Source organism: Acomys russatus, chromosome 8, assembly GCF_903995435.1.
Source record: "Acomys russatus chromosome 8, mAcoRus1.1, whole genome shotgun sequence".
In the NCBI taxonomy this organism is placed as follows: domain Eukaryota; kingdom Metazoa; phylum Chordata; class Mammalia; order Rodentia; family Muridae; genus Acomys; species Acomys russatus.
In genome coordinates this window covers 18629192-18644555 of record NC_067144.1, presented here as the reverse complement: position 1 = coordinate 18644555, position 15364 = coordinate 18629192, and the positions used below count along the sequence as shown (strand labels likewise).

The window sequence follows — 15364 nt, the reverse complement described above, 5'->3', positions numbered from 1 at the left end:
TGGCAGTCAGTTGGCAGTGTAGCTTGCCTGGCCATCCTTGGTGGTCAGCACAGGAGCTGTAGGGAAGAGTATGTGGTGGCTCTCGACCATAAAATTATTTTCATTGCTACTTCATAACTGTACTTTTGCTACTGTCAGGAATTATAACGTAAATATCTATGTTTTCTGATGGGCTTAGGCGACCCTGTGAAAGGGGCATTTGACACCCAAAGGGGTCTTGACCCATGGGTTGAGAACTACTGCTGTGGAAGGGGCATATTTAATCTTGCTTTAAACCATAGCATATTTGTCTTATATGGTGAACCCCGAGGGATTGATTAGGTGGACAGGAATTCTGTCCCACTTTTTGATCTCTCACAGCCCCTCACACAGAGCCTGCCCCACTCTCTATAAATATTTGAATGAGTAACAAGTTGCTAACAGTCTCCTGAGGTGGCCGCAATGGGGCGTCTGTAATAGCTAGGAAACTCACTCTCTGTGTTCCCTGGATGAGAGGAGAACAGAGACACACGTGGTGACAAAGATGATGAATGTCCTACTCTTCCTGCTTTTCTTGGGTCCTGTGTGACCAAAGCTGAACACCAGCCTTTCTTCCGCGACAGGAGGACTGACCACTATAGAGAGCTCTATATAAATAGAGGAGGGACCTTCTGGGACTGGAACCCAGTTTGAAGGACAGCTTTATGAGGCATGATCAGTGCTTTCCCATAGGTACCCTGGGCATCATCTGCAGATGATTGCCATGTAGACAATGGCTTCCTTTGTGTCCCTGATGAGGGTGGCCCTCTGGACTCTGGAGAATAGTTGACCTGTGGGAGGTCAGGTTGCAAGTGGCAGGGTTATTCTAGGAGGGACTTTCAACGGTGCCAATAGCTCAGACTCTACGCCTGTCAGCAGGATCACTAGGAGGTGGTTTTATAGTTTCTTCAAGCTCTCCAGAGAGAGTGAACCCAACTGCTCGTGGCACTAACCCATTGATGAATACACCCTTTGTCCATCCAACTCGCGCCTCTCTTGTCTCTCACTGTGCTTCCTGGGATAGTGCCTGAAGGAAGTATTTTGCCCCAAATCACCACCTCATGGTCTATTTTGTGATGAACCCAGACAAAGACAATGAAAGAAGCAGGAACTTTTAGGGGAACTTCGTTTTTATCCCCTAGAAGAGAAAACTGTTAAACTCAGCGCCTCCTTTTTTTCCTCTTTCCCTCTTCTATATCAAAATGCAGTGGTTGTTGTTGTTGTTGTTGTGTTTTCTCTGGCAGTTCTATAAGTAGTTTACTTTTCAGTGAATTTGTGTTCAGAATCAGCACAGAAAACAGTGCTGATAATGATCACTAATTCTGAAAAGGATGGCTGTCTCACGAGACAACAGCCAGCCCTGTTCTAGCTCTCTTAAGGAAATGTACTACATGTGGAAGGGCTCACGCCACGCTAAAAAACAAAGATGGCACACAGGGGCCATTGGACACCAGAATGGATTTGTGCTTTCACACCTCGCTTAACCTTTTTAAACTTCCACAGAGACCTTGTAGATTAAGAGAGACCTTATCAGCCGGGGCCGGGTTTGGGATGGAGGATGTGGAGGCTGGGGACAGCTGAGATGAATGGGAACTGGGAAGAGAAACTGAGGGAACCCTCATTAATCCTCCCCTGGTGTTGATAAACTGTTGCTTAGCTCATAGAGCCCAGGGAAAATTCTGCCACATATTCCTGGAAGAATATTTATCGTCATCTGAGAAGATTTGTAACGAAGAGCGAAAGTGCAAACAACCTGGCTCCTGGTCCTCCAGGCATCTCGTGTACCGAGGGGCTCCCCGGGATGCCACAGGGCACAGCTGCTTTGATAGATGATTAGTTGGAGGGAGCAGTTAAAAATAATCAGGATCGCTGCTGCACTGCATTGGTAGGCTTTTTCCTGGGCTGGCCTAGTTGGAAGCTACATATGTGTTCATGAGATTTTCATAGACAAGCAAAAAATGGGAATGGATGTAAACAAAACACCAGGTGAAAAGGAGACAGATGGCCAAGGAAGCCCCTGCAGATGTATTGAGGGGTACCTATTGGAGCCTTTCAAAATCACTATGGAAATGTTCCAGGCCACACAGGGCCAAGAACGGGGCCTGCGGATCTTATTTTTACGATGGAACACATATAATGGCCTCCAAATTCTGTCTTTATGAATACCCTGGCTACCAGCTCATGCCTTGGGTCTTTTGTCAGGGAATGAAGAGATGGGCGTTGGGAAGGGAGCGTATTGGGTAGTGATGGGAAGCTGTTTGGCTTCCATGTCTTTACCCTGTCTGCCATAGTGTAGGGGACAGCTCTGCCCTGTGTACAGTTCTCTCTAGAGTAAGAAGGACTCTCTACTCCCTTCGGCTGTCCCATGGTCACTGCTTCCAAAGAGGACTCCAGTGAGAGAGAGAGTAGCTCCGATTGTGACAGTTCCCTAAGAGTGCATGTAAAGTGAGTGCACGGAGGTGTGTTCGTCTTTGGCTTGCAGTCTGTGCTGGTTCTTAGGTTGAAATGCCTCAGCTCCGTAGGGACTCTCCTTGGGCCTGTCACAGATGCAGATGCCAAGCCTATGCCAGTGTCTCCTGGGCGTTTTGTTCTGGGTGGTCTCGTTCTCCAACTGCCCCTCTTCTAGAAATGTCTGATGAATGGCTACCTTTTCAGTCTGCCCCGCTAAGTGCTTACCCTGCTTTGCCTCCTAGAATGCCTATGTCAACATCAACCGCATCATGTCCGTCGCTTCCCGCCTCTCAGAGGCCGGCCATTACGCCTCGCAGCAAATCAAGCAGATCTCCACACAACTAGACCAGGAGTGGAAGAGCTTTGCTGCTGCCTTGGATGAGCGCAGCACCATCCTGGCCATGTCTGCTGTGTTCCACCAGAAGGCAGAACAGGTAAGACCCTGGGGCAGGTGATGGGAGGAGGAGGTGCATGCACGTGTGTGTGTGTGTGTGTGTGTGTGTGTGTGTGTGTGTGTGTGTGTTGACTATTTGATTAGTTTATTCTGGAGACAGCAGGATTTAGTGCAGAAGAAACTAACTTTGCATGAAACATTTGTTAGGTATTTGCTATGGATATTAAAAAGTTAGTAACAGTGCAACAAGTGGAAATAATCGTTATCCTTGCTACAGGCAGTGGCTATATGAACCCATTTTACAAAGGGGGAGATTGAAACTCGGAGCACATGACCTCCTAAGAGCCTGTGGTGTGTCAGGTCCTCACTCAAACGAGCTCCTGGAAAATTAGTTGTCAATTTTTTTTCCAGAAATTTTGTGGGTTAATTGTTCAACATTGCCATGTGTTAAACTTAAACTCATCACTTCCTGGGTACTGTATCTTATTACAATCTATGTTCTTGGGGCTATTGTTTACATTTTCTATGACAGAACCACTATAGAATTCTATACCACTGGCCGCCTCTTTCCACCTCACATTCAGCCTCCACTTGTAGGCTTAAATGTTGAAGACATAGGAATTTTAACCATGGAAGCCGTCAAATGCCACACATCAGGGCTTGACAACCTACTACAAAGTCTTTAAAAAATGGAAGCATGTATGTTTTAAAGTATACACACTTACAAATGCATCTTGTCTGTAACTGTCACAAGGCGAGCAGCATATAAAATCCAGAAATATCCTTCCAGGAGTCACACTCACTTCCCTAAGGGGCAATCTTAGGCCTTACTCCTTAATTTAAGGGAAAAATACCACCATGTTTTCTTGGGTCAATTTAAGCTCTCACTACCATTGACAATGGACGTGAGAGTTTATCAGAGGTACCTGCGAGAGTGGATTGGCTACATGAAACTGCAATGAAGAGCACTTGTATAGGTTACACTTTGTAAACTGTAGGTTACACATCCTTTATATCAATAAAATTTACAGTGTGCCCATGTGTGTGAGCATAATATACATACACACATCCGTGTATGAACCAATTGTTAAACACTTTCTCACACCCACTGCTAAAAGTCATACAACCTCTGGCTTCTAAGTTTCTCTCGTGGTGTTCCGTTTAGGTGACTCTCACAGGTCAAGGCATTTCAGACACATACTCGTATCTTAAATCCTTCCCCCTACCCAGTCTAACAGGGAAGGCAACAACATGGGATCCTTGAAGCAGTTCTTGACTTTGAGGCCAGACATGAAGGTTCTATAGCCAGCGCCCTCCTTAGTGACTTTCACTCATGCCAACCCCACCCTTTCCTCCTCCCTAGTGTGAGCCTAATTATCAGACCCCCGGGGCTGTTGGGAGGAGACCGGCTGTGATAGATGGGCCATGCAAACTGTCTAATGTACTTATAACTGGCAGGCACTACTACCATGGGTGTCTGCTACACACACTGACATAGCATCCTTTTATTTATTTATTTTTCAACCTGTGTTTATTTCCGTCTGTAGCTGTCCCACACACTGAAATAAATACTCTCTATAAATCAAGCCATGGCCCTACACTTTGAGAGGTACCTAGCCACATCTTTTCTTTGTACTAAGTAGTGGTTGGTTCCTTCGTAGGATCCCAAGAACATTGACACCCAGTCTGTTCTGTCTTCAGCTCTATCACTTGCTCACTTTATTCCAGGTCTATCTAGTTAGCAAGGAAGACTCGGTCCTTCCCTCTGTCTCTGGCTACCTAGCATGAGGCTGACCATCATATGGGACCTGCTATAGGACTCCTATGAGAGAAACAGGGAAATCCCTCCATCCCCATATGGCGTAAGAATGCCAGTTGCTCCCAGGTTCCTGTGTGATGTTACTGGCGGATGGAACAATAACCTAGCAGGAAGCGTCCCAGTAATTCCTGTCTGACACTGGTAGTCTTCCAGAACTGCCAAGCAATCCCTAAAGACAGAGTGCAAAGCCAAGCGTAGCAGCCAACAGGTCAGGGCCTAAGAACTGACAGGAGCCAGGATGAGTCGTCACAGGTTTGCAGAAGAAAACACCGGGCCAGAACTGATAGGAAAACTGGAGAAGCTAAAGTGATTGGTTTTCTGACTTGGATTAGTTTGGCTCAAAACAAGTTTATTTGTGTCTGTTTTAGTGCAGTTTCCTCAGGTATTACCATTCCTTCAGGGAAAGCCATAAACCGTGCTTCTCTTTAGGTGGGGAGGGGAAAAATTCAAGACCGTTTTTTAAGCGTTTATTTAGACAGTTCTTTATTGTCCTCCTATGGGCTGTTCTAGGCAATGAGATTAAAAGGTATTTAGGCAATTAATTTAAATGGAGCTGTGCACCCAGGCAAGGGGATGGCAGACAGTGCCGTTCTGTTGGGTGAAGGATTATTTGCATTTTAAAGGTGTATTTTTTCCACCCAATAAATCTGAGTGGCTTTAGAAAGCTCACCCTTTATGCAGGGAGACCCATCGTTTTCTACAGCTGTTAATTTTAATTTTTGGATAATTTGATATCTGCTAAGGTCTGTCTATACATCACATCTTAGGAACTGCTGCCACTATCAGAGCAACGTGGTCTGCCCTATTATGCCCCACCACGTTCGGCCCTCAGGAACAGGGCTCAACAGTCCATCCTGTTAAGCCTTAATATGTATACCCTATAGGAGTCTCTTCAAGGTCCCAGGGGATGCTGGTGATATTCTCGGAGTGTTCCATGCCTTTCCCACATTCCTTGTGCATAGGAAGCACAGGCTAGCAAACTCATTGCATTTCATTCAGCCCCTTTCATATGCCCAAATGTGCAAGAAGTGCTCATTATCTATGCGCTGTAGTGGGCTGCGTAGGGGCCTGCACTTTGCAGATGTTGCAGGGCACACCCTATGAAGCATCCAGATGGCTGGCCATGCCCTGTTCCTTGTACAAACCATACTTTGCAAATGTCTTCCTGGCAGAACTTTTTTAGTAAGGGTTAGGCCAGCTTTCTGAAGGCGTCCCTGAAACACTAAACTTTCTCAGCATCGTTCCTCAGCATTGACCTTCTCGGCTGTTTAAGTTACTCGCTCTCCACCTAGTGTACCATACTCACTCACCTGGCATCTCTTTCCAGTTTCTGTCAGGAGTGGATGCCTGGTGCAAGATGTGCAGCGAAGGCGGCCTTCCCTCTGAGATGCAGGACCTGGAGCTGGCAATCCACCACCACCAGTCCTTGTACGAACAGGTGACCCAGGCCTACACAGAGGTAAGGACCAAGGGGCAACTACAGGTTTGTGTGTGTTAGGTGAGGGTGCTAGAGTACCGCCACGTACATTGTGGAATAACCTGGGTGGGATTTTAAGAAAACAAAGTTTTCTTCTCTTGTATCTTTAAGAACCTTGAGCTGGGAGCTCTGGAGTCCCTGGCCAGGAGCAGATGTGGTTTGAGCTTTTGCCAGGCCCGTCCCACTGTACATGTGTTCACGTTCTTCTCCAGGCCTCCTGGCCCCCCCTTCCCCTTTCATATGTACCTGGACGCCCCCTCACCTTGTGTGAAGAGTCAACTTCCTCCTGCAGGAGAAAGGGTGTGAGGAAGCAATGCTAACTCTTCTGAACTTGCCTTCCTGTTGATAAAAAAAACCAACATGTAACACCAGCACTCACATCCCTATTTAAAACAACAACAACAACAACAACAAACAGTTCATTGGACAATCCCTGTGTTCTTCCTGGAAGAGCCCGAGGAAATCCCCATAGTGTGCATAAGTAGGAAGCTGCCATTCATGCAAAGGGCGAGCTGAAAGGACCTTCCACTGGAAAAAAAAAAAAATCAAGTGCAGGAGACCCTGAAGGATGAGAGCAGGAATTTTGTGGGATACTCCCTTCCAGGTTTAAGGAAATGGCCACACGCACAAACGTACGGAAACACATAATGCGAATGGTTTCCAAATGGCATCGATTCCAAAGAAAAGGTTGAGGGGAAAAGATAAGAGGGTAATTGAACTCAGGTCTCCCAGCTTCTCTCCGCTGGGGCAAGGCCAGTGAGAAGTGTTCGTGACAGTGACATCCTAGTCTGCCTACATCTGATTGTTCTGAGGTGGCTGTTAAAGATGCAGAGTAAAGGAAGATGTCGAAACGGGGGTTGGAGCGGGTGGGGGTGTACTAGCGTGTACATGTTAGTAACTGTTGCTCTGGGTGAGTTTGCACAGTCAAGGGAAGAAGGCTTTGCCATAGCAAATTCAGTTTGCATCTTGGGCTCCCTCGCTTCTTAGCTGTGTGGCCCCCGTGGAAGAGCTTTGCCACCCTGGGCTTCAGGTTCTTCTGTGGAGTGAAGCTCTTGCGTGGTGTCAAGGGATGTAAGAATAACGTGTGTCACATGCCTGGCTGAGTGGGGCCTGACAGTGATGAGGGTGAAATATGGCGGAGAGTCTTGTCTATACAGAAGCACATAAATCCAATCTCAGCATCTCTGATCCAAATGTCCTCATGGCTTTGTCTTATGGCAGAGCTGTGCCTCTCCCCATGGCCCAAGGGCCTCTAAATTTGCTCCTTAGTACAAAAGTAGAGAGTGGATAAGGCTCACACCTGTATATCATTCATTCATATCCATGAGGTACAGGGGACATTGACATATGGACAGACCAACTGTTTCTCCCATCTTCCCAGGGACCTGGGAGGTTCTTCTAAGCCTCTGCAAATGTGGAGACTGAGACATGGAGATGGCTCTTATGTTGGCTTGAGTTGCTAGAACTTTGCTGTCTTCACCACCCAGCCCTGAGCATAGTACCGAGATACAGAAGTCCCCCATGGAGAACTGCCCTGGCTTTGGTTTTAAGATGTCATCTGCTCGCATCTCCTCAGGGTATCACTTCTGTGGCATCTGTGAGCTGCCCACCCCTTAGCAGTAAAGTGAGGAGGTGGGGCTGGCAGGACCAGTGGGTGGTGATGCCTTCCTCTTTTGCCTTTAGCCTACTCTACCGCATCGCTTCTGTTAGCATCCCTTCTCTTAACCTCAACAATTCTTGACCCCCACATAAGAAGAATGTAGCTGCTTCTGTGTTCTGGAGTTCCACATAAGACTGAGGAGAAGAATTGGCAGGGGGTGGTGCTGCAAGGCTGGGAACAGCTCCTGGTTCATCAGGTAGAGGACAAGGAAACACACCTCTTTCTTCTATCTTTGCAGTAGGAAAAGATGGCCACTTCAATGCCACACCTGCTTCAACTTTGACTCTAGTCAAATTAATCTGGAGTTGTAAAATTTGTCAGTTTTCCAGTATCCGCTCTTACAAAAGGAAAAGGCACATATTCAGTGGGAACTCTGGCGGGCACTGTGGGGCCAGTGGCATTGATCCTACAATGCCACTTTCCAGAATGCGCCGTGCCTTTGATTGTGGCACGGTTCCAGGGAATGACAGGGATGCAGCCACCACTGCCACCAGTACTGAGGGTGAAGTTGGGGAGTCCAGGAACACGAGTGTCGTGTCTACAATCTTAAGGTCCCTACTCTACTGTGCAAGAAGATTGAATATAGACAGAAGAAAGGGTAAAAGAACCAGTGATAATTAAAGAAAGTAGATGAAAAAATTTTTTTAAAAAAAGGAAGATAACAGGAGAAGTTGCAGAGATGAAAATAAAATGGTAGCCAATGCTATGTGCTGTGCCCTGTGCACTCTGCATGTGCTAACTCATATAACACTCACAGCCACTCTGTGGAGTGTGAAGCCTTATCACTCCCTCTCTACAAACAAGGGCACTGAGGACCACTGCCCTTGTTAATACATCTAGAAGCTTGGAGACAAGAAGAGACAGCTGAGGACGAGAAAGCAGGAGAGATTTGGGGTGGCGGGCGACCCATGGGGTTTTTCTCTCTGACATGAACCCCTTGCAGTTGATGTAGTCACAGAGTTACTCAGAATGCTCAGAAAGCACCTACTGTGTGGCAGGCACTGTCGTGGACACTGGGGAAAGAGTCAGGAAGAAGGCAGACTCCCTGTCTGTGATCAGTCAGCTCTACTTGGAGATGGGAGAGAAGCTTTCATATGCACACAGCTTGCCAGCCATCTGGCAGCTCCTCCTCTCTCCCTCCACCCTGGGTGTTCTGTTCTTCTCTGTGCTGCAGACCCAGTATGTGGCTGTAGAGACACACTGTAGACACAGGATGTGGCTGGCACACTCCTTGGTTGTGATGAGCTCGTGTGGACTCAGGGTGTCAGGCCTCATCAGGAGCCTCTGGGCAGACTCCTCTTGCCTCTCTTTGACTCTGCTTGCTTCTGCTCTCCCTTGGTCAGAGCTCTGGCCTGAACTCCCTTCCTTCCTTCTTCCTACAGGTCAGCCAGGATGGCAAAGCACTGCTGGATGTCCTGCAGCGTCCCCTGAGTCCTGGAAACTCTGAGTCCCTCACAGCCACAGCCAACTACTCCAAGGCAGTACACCAGGTGCTGGATGTGGTGCACGAGGTGCTGCACCACCAGCGGCGGCTCGAGAGCATCTGGCAGCATCGCAAAGTGCGGCTCCACCAGCGGCTGCAGCTGTGTGTCTTCCAGCAGGATGTGCAGCAGGTAACAGGCTCTGAGCAACCCCACGTCCCGCCCTCCATCCCAGGACACTGACAGCTAGGACTCCTGACCTGGTTATCAGCTCAAGAAACTCTTCCTTGGTAAAGGGAACCCTGAAACTTGCCCCTCAGTGGTTCTCCCACCCTCTTCAGGAGAGGAAAACAAGACAAACCAAACTGGCTTAGTTAATATGGTATGCGTGTTGGTGGGCAGCGCTGAGTCCTGTGAGGGGAGAGGTCAACCCGGGTACCATCTCCTTGGAGATGCTTGACAACTCTGGTGTTGTGGGCTCATCTGAGCACTGCCGGAGAGGGACTCTACGTAAAGTGGACTTGTGTCTTGATCGACGACAAGGTGGATGGACAGAGTAGGGGTGGCATGCAGGGTGCTTTGGGATGATGTATTAACAAAGCTGGACCTTTGAAACCAGACTGAAAGCCAGGGCTATCCGTCACTGTCCATCCCATGGTCAGGGGTTACTTTCGGCTCTGTCTGTTGGTGTTGTATCATTGTGCTAGCCCCTGCTCTTTCATCACTTTAGATAATAATAGAATGATTGTTTCTTACTGTAACAATACAGCCACAAATGCCCATTCAGAGGGAACCGCCCATTCTTTCTTTTTTATATTTTCTGTTTCTCTGTCTTTGTGGACCCTGGCAGCTTTGCCCAGAGGACTCATACACTTGAGTATGGGGGCAGGGGGTGGGGGTGGGGCTGAGTAAGGTCTGAACTCAAGATCAAGGCCAAGATCATCTCCCTCTGAGTTTGTTGGGGGAGGCGCTTGATGCCCAAGGTGGACAGGCAGCGTAAGGAGCATCCTGACCATCGTTACATGTCCTGGGAGACATGGGGGATTGGTATCAGTACAGAGACCTTCAGGCTTGCTCTTCTTCCTTGGGCTCCCCTAATTCCTTTGTGGCACCCCTTCCTGACTGACATATGATGAAGTCATCAGAAAGATAGCCTCAGTCCCCAGGGCTGAGTGTGGCTGACGTGCCAATCAGCTCTGACACCTGGGGCTGGCAGGAAGGGCGAAGCAGATGAGTTAGCTGCCTGCTCATGCCATCTGGAGCTGTCCAGATAAATTCATCACCCTGAGCTTAGAGATCAGGAGAAGCTGTCTGGTTGGCAAGTAAGACAGATGAGTGACGTGCCAGCCTCACAGGGACAAGAGGGGTATGGCCATTTCCATAAACTCCCTGGGACTTGCCAAGATGATCTTGGCCACCAGTACAAGTGGGATAGTGTGTGGAGCTCCTCCTCTGTCACAGACAGGCCTCTGGAGAGCTACAGCACAGCTCTGAGGACAGAAGCGTGTCACACTTGGGTTCTCACAGATTTGTAGTCAATCAGACTTTCTTGTGGCCATGTGGCATCTAGACTAAAAAGGAGAAAAATGTAATAAAAAGGCAAGTGCAGCTATACTACAGCATCTTAAAAGTAAGTGTCTCTGTTTAATGTTGGCACTGTGGAAAAGCAGAAGACAGAAGACCGGCAGTTGAGTGTGATAGGAGCTGGGGTGTTTCTTGACCACGGAATGCTCACACTGGGCAGCTCCACCATTCTTTTTATGGCACATTAAGTGTGACATCGGAGAGCGTAACTGTCCCCTCGCCATCGCACTTGCTTCATCATTTTCTCACTCATCTATTCTCTGTGTGTGTAGATATGCATACAGGTGGGAGAGAAATGGGAAACGAGGCTGATCGAATCTGTTGATGAGTCACAATTGTTTACCTGACATCCAGTCAGTCATTAGTGCCTGGTGGCTGTTTGAGCCATATGGGCAGCTGAACTCACATGCTGGAGGGTTGGAGTGATGGATGCAGTCTTCAGTCTCTTGACTGCTGGCCTTCCGTGAGCCTGTCCTGGCATGGAGGCCTAGATTGCTTCAGCCTGGTGTGGAAGTATGTGCCCGTAAACTAGCACTTAAGATGAGGAATTTAGGGTCATGTTAGGCTACACAATGGCTGCAAGGCCAGCTCGAGATACCTGAGGCTCTGTCTTAAAAAAGCAAAATCTTGATAGCACTCACCGTTAAATCCCATTGTCGCTTCAAAACCGTGCACGCCTCATTCGTTCCAGTCTCCTCAAGAACAGAAATCACGATTTCTTTCTTGAGTTCCCTACAGCATTTAGCTGTGTCCACATGAAGCTGGCCTTCTCTTTATGTTTGGTAAATTATCCGGGAATTATTGGAAGACCCTTTCCACCTGCTTCTGTCAGGTGACTGCTAGTCCTCCTTCACCCATGCAGTGATTGTTTATTGGTGAGTAGCTGGAGCCAGCCTTCATGGACTGAGGTTCTTGGTGTTCATGGCCTAGGCTGAGGACACAGGGACATAATCTCGGTGCTCACGTGTGCTGCAATGCTCACCGACTATTCAATAGGCTCAGAACTGAACTAAATACTGGTGGGAAACCTAGTCAGTTAATCAGAACAGTACACAAAAATACAAAGTACAGGCCTACCAGAGCACACCAGTCAACAGGGAGGGTAATTGGGTATTAGCGGAACAGTTTCAGGCAAAGATATGAGAAGTCAGGATTGGTGTCTCAAAGGAAGAGAGTTCTCTGAACCCTACACACAGTCTGGACCCACGGTAGCTAAGCACACTTGGTATCCAGAGATGTCTTCTCAGTAGCCTGCAGAGAAGGCTCACGCACAGCTATCATCAGCCAGAGCAATACAGAATGGCAGACACCAGCAGGCGTCAGGAAATCCTGATCTGAACATGTCTGGTCTCTGTGACCAGTAGAACATAGACAAATGGCTGCATCTCATGATGCTTCCGGGGTCTTGTTTTTTCCCACCTCTAAGTCAGGACTGATGACAATCATACCTTCCTCCTGACACAGAATGTAAACACCTCAGAGTCAACGTTCTCTATGATCCTGGGGTGCCCCCTGGTGCTTGTGCTGCTGGGGACTCCCAAGCATCTGCTGTGTGTGTTGTAACTAGGAGTCCCTTTCGTTCAGTGACTAAATCTCAAAACTCCCAGTGCCTGGAAACTTAGCCAGTCAACCTTACCTATACATCTCAGTGAATGGAGACCCAGAGATGTAAAGTGACTTCATTATAACCACACTGCTATGGTGTGGTAGTGCCAGGACCAGAAAGTACATCCTCTGTTCCACATCCCAGGTATATCCTAGCAGACGCCTTGGGAGAGACACAGGAAGACAGAAAATAAGACTGGGGGAGAGAGGTTACAGAAAGATGCACGTTATACAGGGAAAGACAGACCACGTGCCCCAGGCAGAGAGAGAGAGAGAGAGATAGACAGGCAATGAGCAAAGAAGGAGGGAAACAGACTTAAAGATGGAGCCATTAATATGTGCGTAGCTGGGAAGGGGGCGGGGATGAAACCAAGGTGCAAAATGGAAAGATAGACAACAGAAAGAGCCGGAGACCCCTAATGGGATGATGGAGAGTAAGCCAACCATCTTCCTGTCTGCCACCTTGCTTCGTTGACATTTCTGAGTTAGATCTTCCCCGGCTAGGAATATTTTGTCCTTTAAGGCTTGACATAAGAGTGAAGCAAAGATATGTAAGCTAAAGATGTCAGCTTCTGGAACTGGCCTGACTCCTTTCCCTGGGTCCCCACAGGTGTCTTCTCAGCTTTTCTTCTCCCTGCTGGGTGGGAGGGGTGTTGGAAATTTGACTTAAAGGTAAAACTGGAATCTGGATTCATTTACTAAAAAAAAAAAAAAGAAGTGGAATATTTTTCAGTACCATTTTCTTTTTCAGCTTAACATTGAGAAGCAGCCATAAGAGCAGTCCGCGGCATCATCAGCCTTTCTCCACCTTGAGCCTTTTATGGTCCTGTAACTCCCCTGGCTTCCCGTGTATGCAAACGCTGGTTCCAAGCCCACACAGACCTATTACAGTTGGGAAGAACAAGGAGTAACTAGACGTTTACTCTTTCTGGGAGAAGTAAATTGCTTGTGTGTTTTCTCAGTGAGAGAAACTGTTTTCAGAGCACCCCAGCAGGTCATCTTGTTCTCCCTCCTCTCTTCCCTGCCTGTTTTTGTTTCGTTTGATGACTCTATAAAGTTTTATTGTTGTTGTTGTTGTTTGAATGCCTACTGTATGCAAGTCCCTGTGCTAGAAGTTTGATGCCCCTGCTCCTGAGAGATGACATACACACCTTAGGACTCACTAGTGACCTAGTGACCCACAGCTGTCTTGGTTCCAGCCAGAAAGCAAAAGAATGACAAACTGGTGGAATCCAGCATAGAGTTTCCTCTGCTTGGGGGTGAGCATTGCAATGGTTCTTGGTGCATGGGCAGGGAGCTTGGGGCAGTCTTCTTAGGAGGGTCAGAATGCAGAGAGAATACATACAGGCAGAGCAGAGATAGGAAGTCTGGCTGGACGCCCACTTCTGGCTGGAAGAAGATGAGTGTGTTCATGGTGGTGCAATGAGGCACTGGCACCTTTGAGGCTCCTGTGGTTTCCCTTAAAAAGAACATCATGTTTTTACGCAGTCTGCTCCTATAGGCTAACAGGGGAGTGGCAGCAAGATTTAGCTGGCTCAGTGGCAATGTTCTGAATTGATGAAAAGCGTTATTAGAGCCAGACTTCCTGAGCTGTACAGGGATTGTCCTGCATTCATCTTCCTGGTGCCTCATGTGGAAAATTACAGATTTTAATTTGTTGATTTTGTTTGCCAAAAAAGAATGCCTGAAAAACACTTGTGAGTGTTTTTTAAATTACAGCTAATCAGTCATTTATTAACTGTAGTGACTATAGTTCCATAATCAGACTAAATCAGTTTGGCCACTGAATAATCCAATTGGCAGTATTACATAATAAAAAGTGAGCATTGCAGGTTGCCTTGAAAATTATCAGCAATAAGAGGAGGAGGAGGAGGAGAAAGAAGACAGGAGGAGGAAGAGAAGGGGAGACCAAAATATGAGTCTAGAAACTAACTTTTCCAATAGAAGGAAAGATTGAAGTCTAAAAATGGAAGACTTGAGGACCTTGTGCACACAATCAGGTCTTAGAATATACATGTGCGTAACCAATCAGATTTTAGGATACACATGTGAGGAACCAATCAGATTTTAGGATACATAGGTGAGGAGCCATTCAGATCTTAGAATACAAATGTGAGGAGCCATCTTCAAGATTTGAAATGAACTTTTTTTTTTTTTTTTTTTTTTTTTTGGTAAGCACCTTGGGAAGAAAGTCAGACATCAAAGAAAAGATTAGTTACACCTCTTGAGACTAAATTGCCTGTAAAAGGGACAGTGTTTGGAGCTCAGAATTCACCATCTGCCTGAGGAAATGTGATTGGGCTTCTAATCCTTTACTTGCTTTTTCCTATTTAATCTCCCAACACCATGAGGCAAGTGGCAGTTTGGTCTCCATCTTTCTGAGGAACAAATTGAGGCATAGAAAGGCTAAGTAAACTTACTTCTGATCGAGAGCTGGTGGGAGATCATAGCCTCAACCCAAGTGTACCAACATCAGAGCTCCTGCTGTTAGCCTCTCCACACTGCAGCACTGTGCTGGGGGCTGGGACTAAGACACTGCCCCGGGCCAAGGGGTTTATCATTTAGTGCTAGAATGCCACTGATCAAAGGGCCCTGCTAGAGGACTTGCTTCCACAGGATGAGAATTTTTTCCAATGTTATGTAGCTACTGACAGCCTGAGATTGACCCTCAAACTGTCTGTGCCACAAGAAAAGTCACACTCATGCCCTGTCACTTTGCCTTGTGTCCTGTCATTTAAGAGTTGCCCTCGACACCTATGTGTCTATAATACAAATTACCCTAAAATACCCACTCCGATTCTCATTTTTCAAAGTCAGTGATGTTAAGTCAGCCTTGCTGACACTGTCCTTTGTAGCATATATTTGAATAATACCCACTTGCCTGTGGCAGTAATTAGCAATTTAAAATTTCTCACTTAAATTTTTAATGGTGATA

General features: G+C 47.2%; 1 protein-coding gene across 11 annotated transcripts in view; it reads left to right on the top strand.

Annotated features, from left to right (window-relative positions):
- Kalrn (kalirin RhoGEF kinase) overlaps positions 1-15364 on the top strand; it is a 609660-nt gene that overhangs the window by 248499 nt on the left and 345797 nt on the right. For all 11 annotated transcript variants that reach the window (XM_051149844.1, XM_051149845.1, XM_051149843.1 and 8 more), the window contains exons 7-9: positions 2712-2903; positions 6010-6141; positions 9202-9432. In XM_051149844.1, the coding sequence (XP_051005801.1) occupies positions 2712-2903; positions 6010-6141; positions 9202-9432 (555 nt within the window). The remainder of the gene's footprint in view (positions 1-2711; positions 2904-6009; positions 6142-9201; positions 9433-15364) is intronic.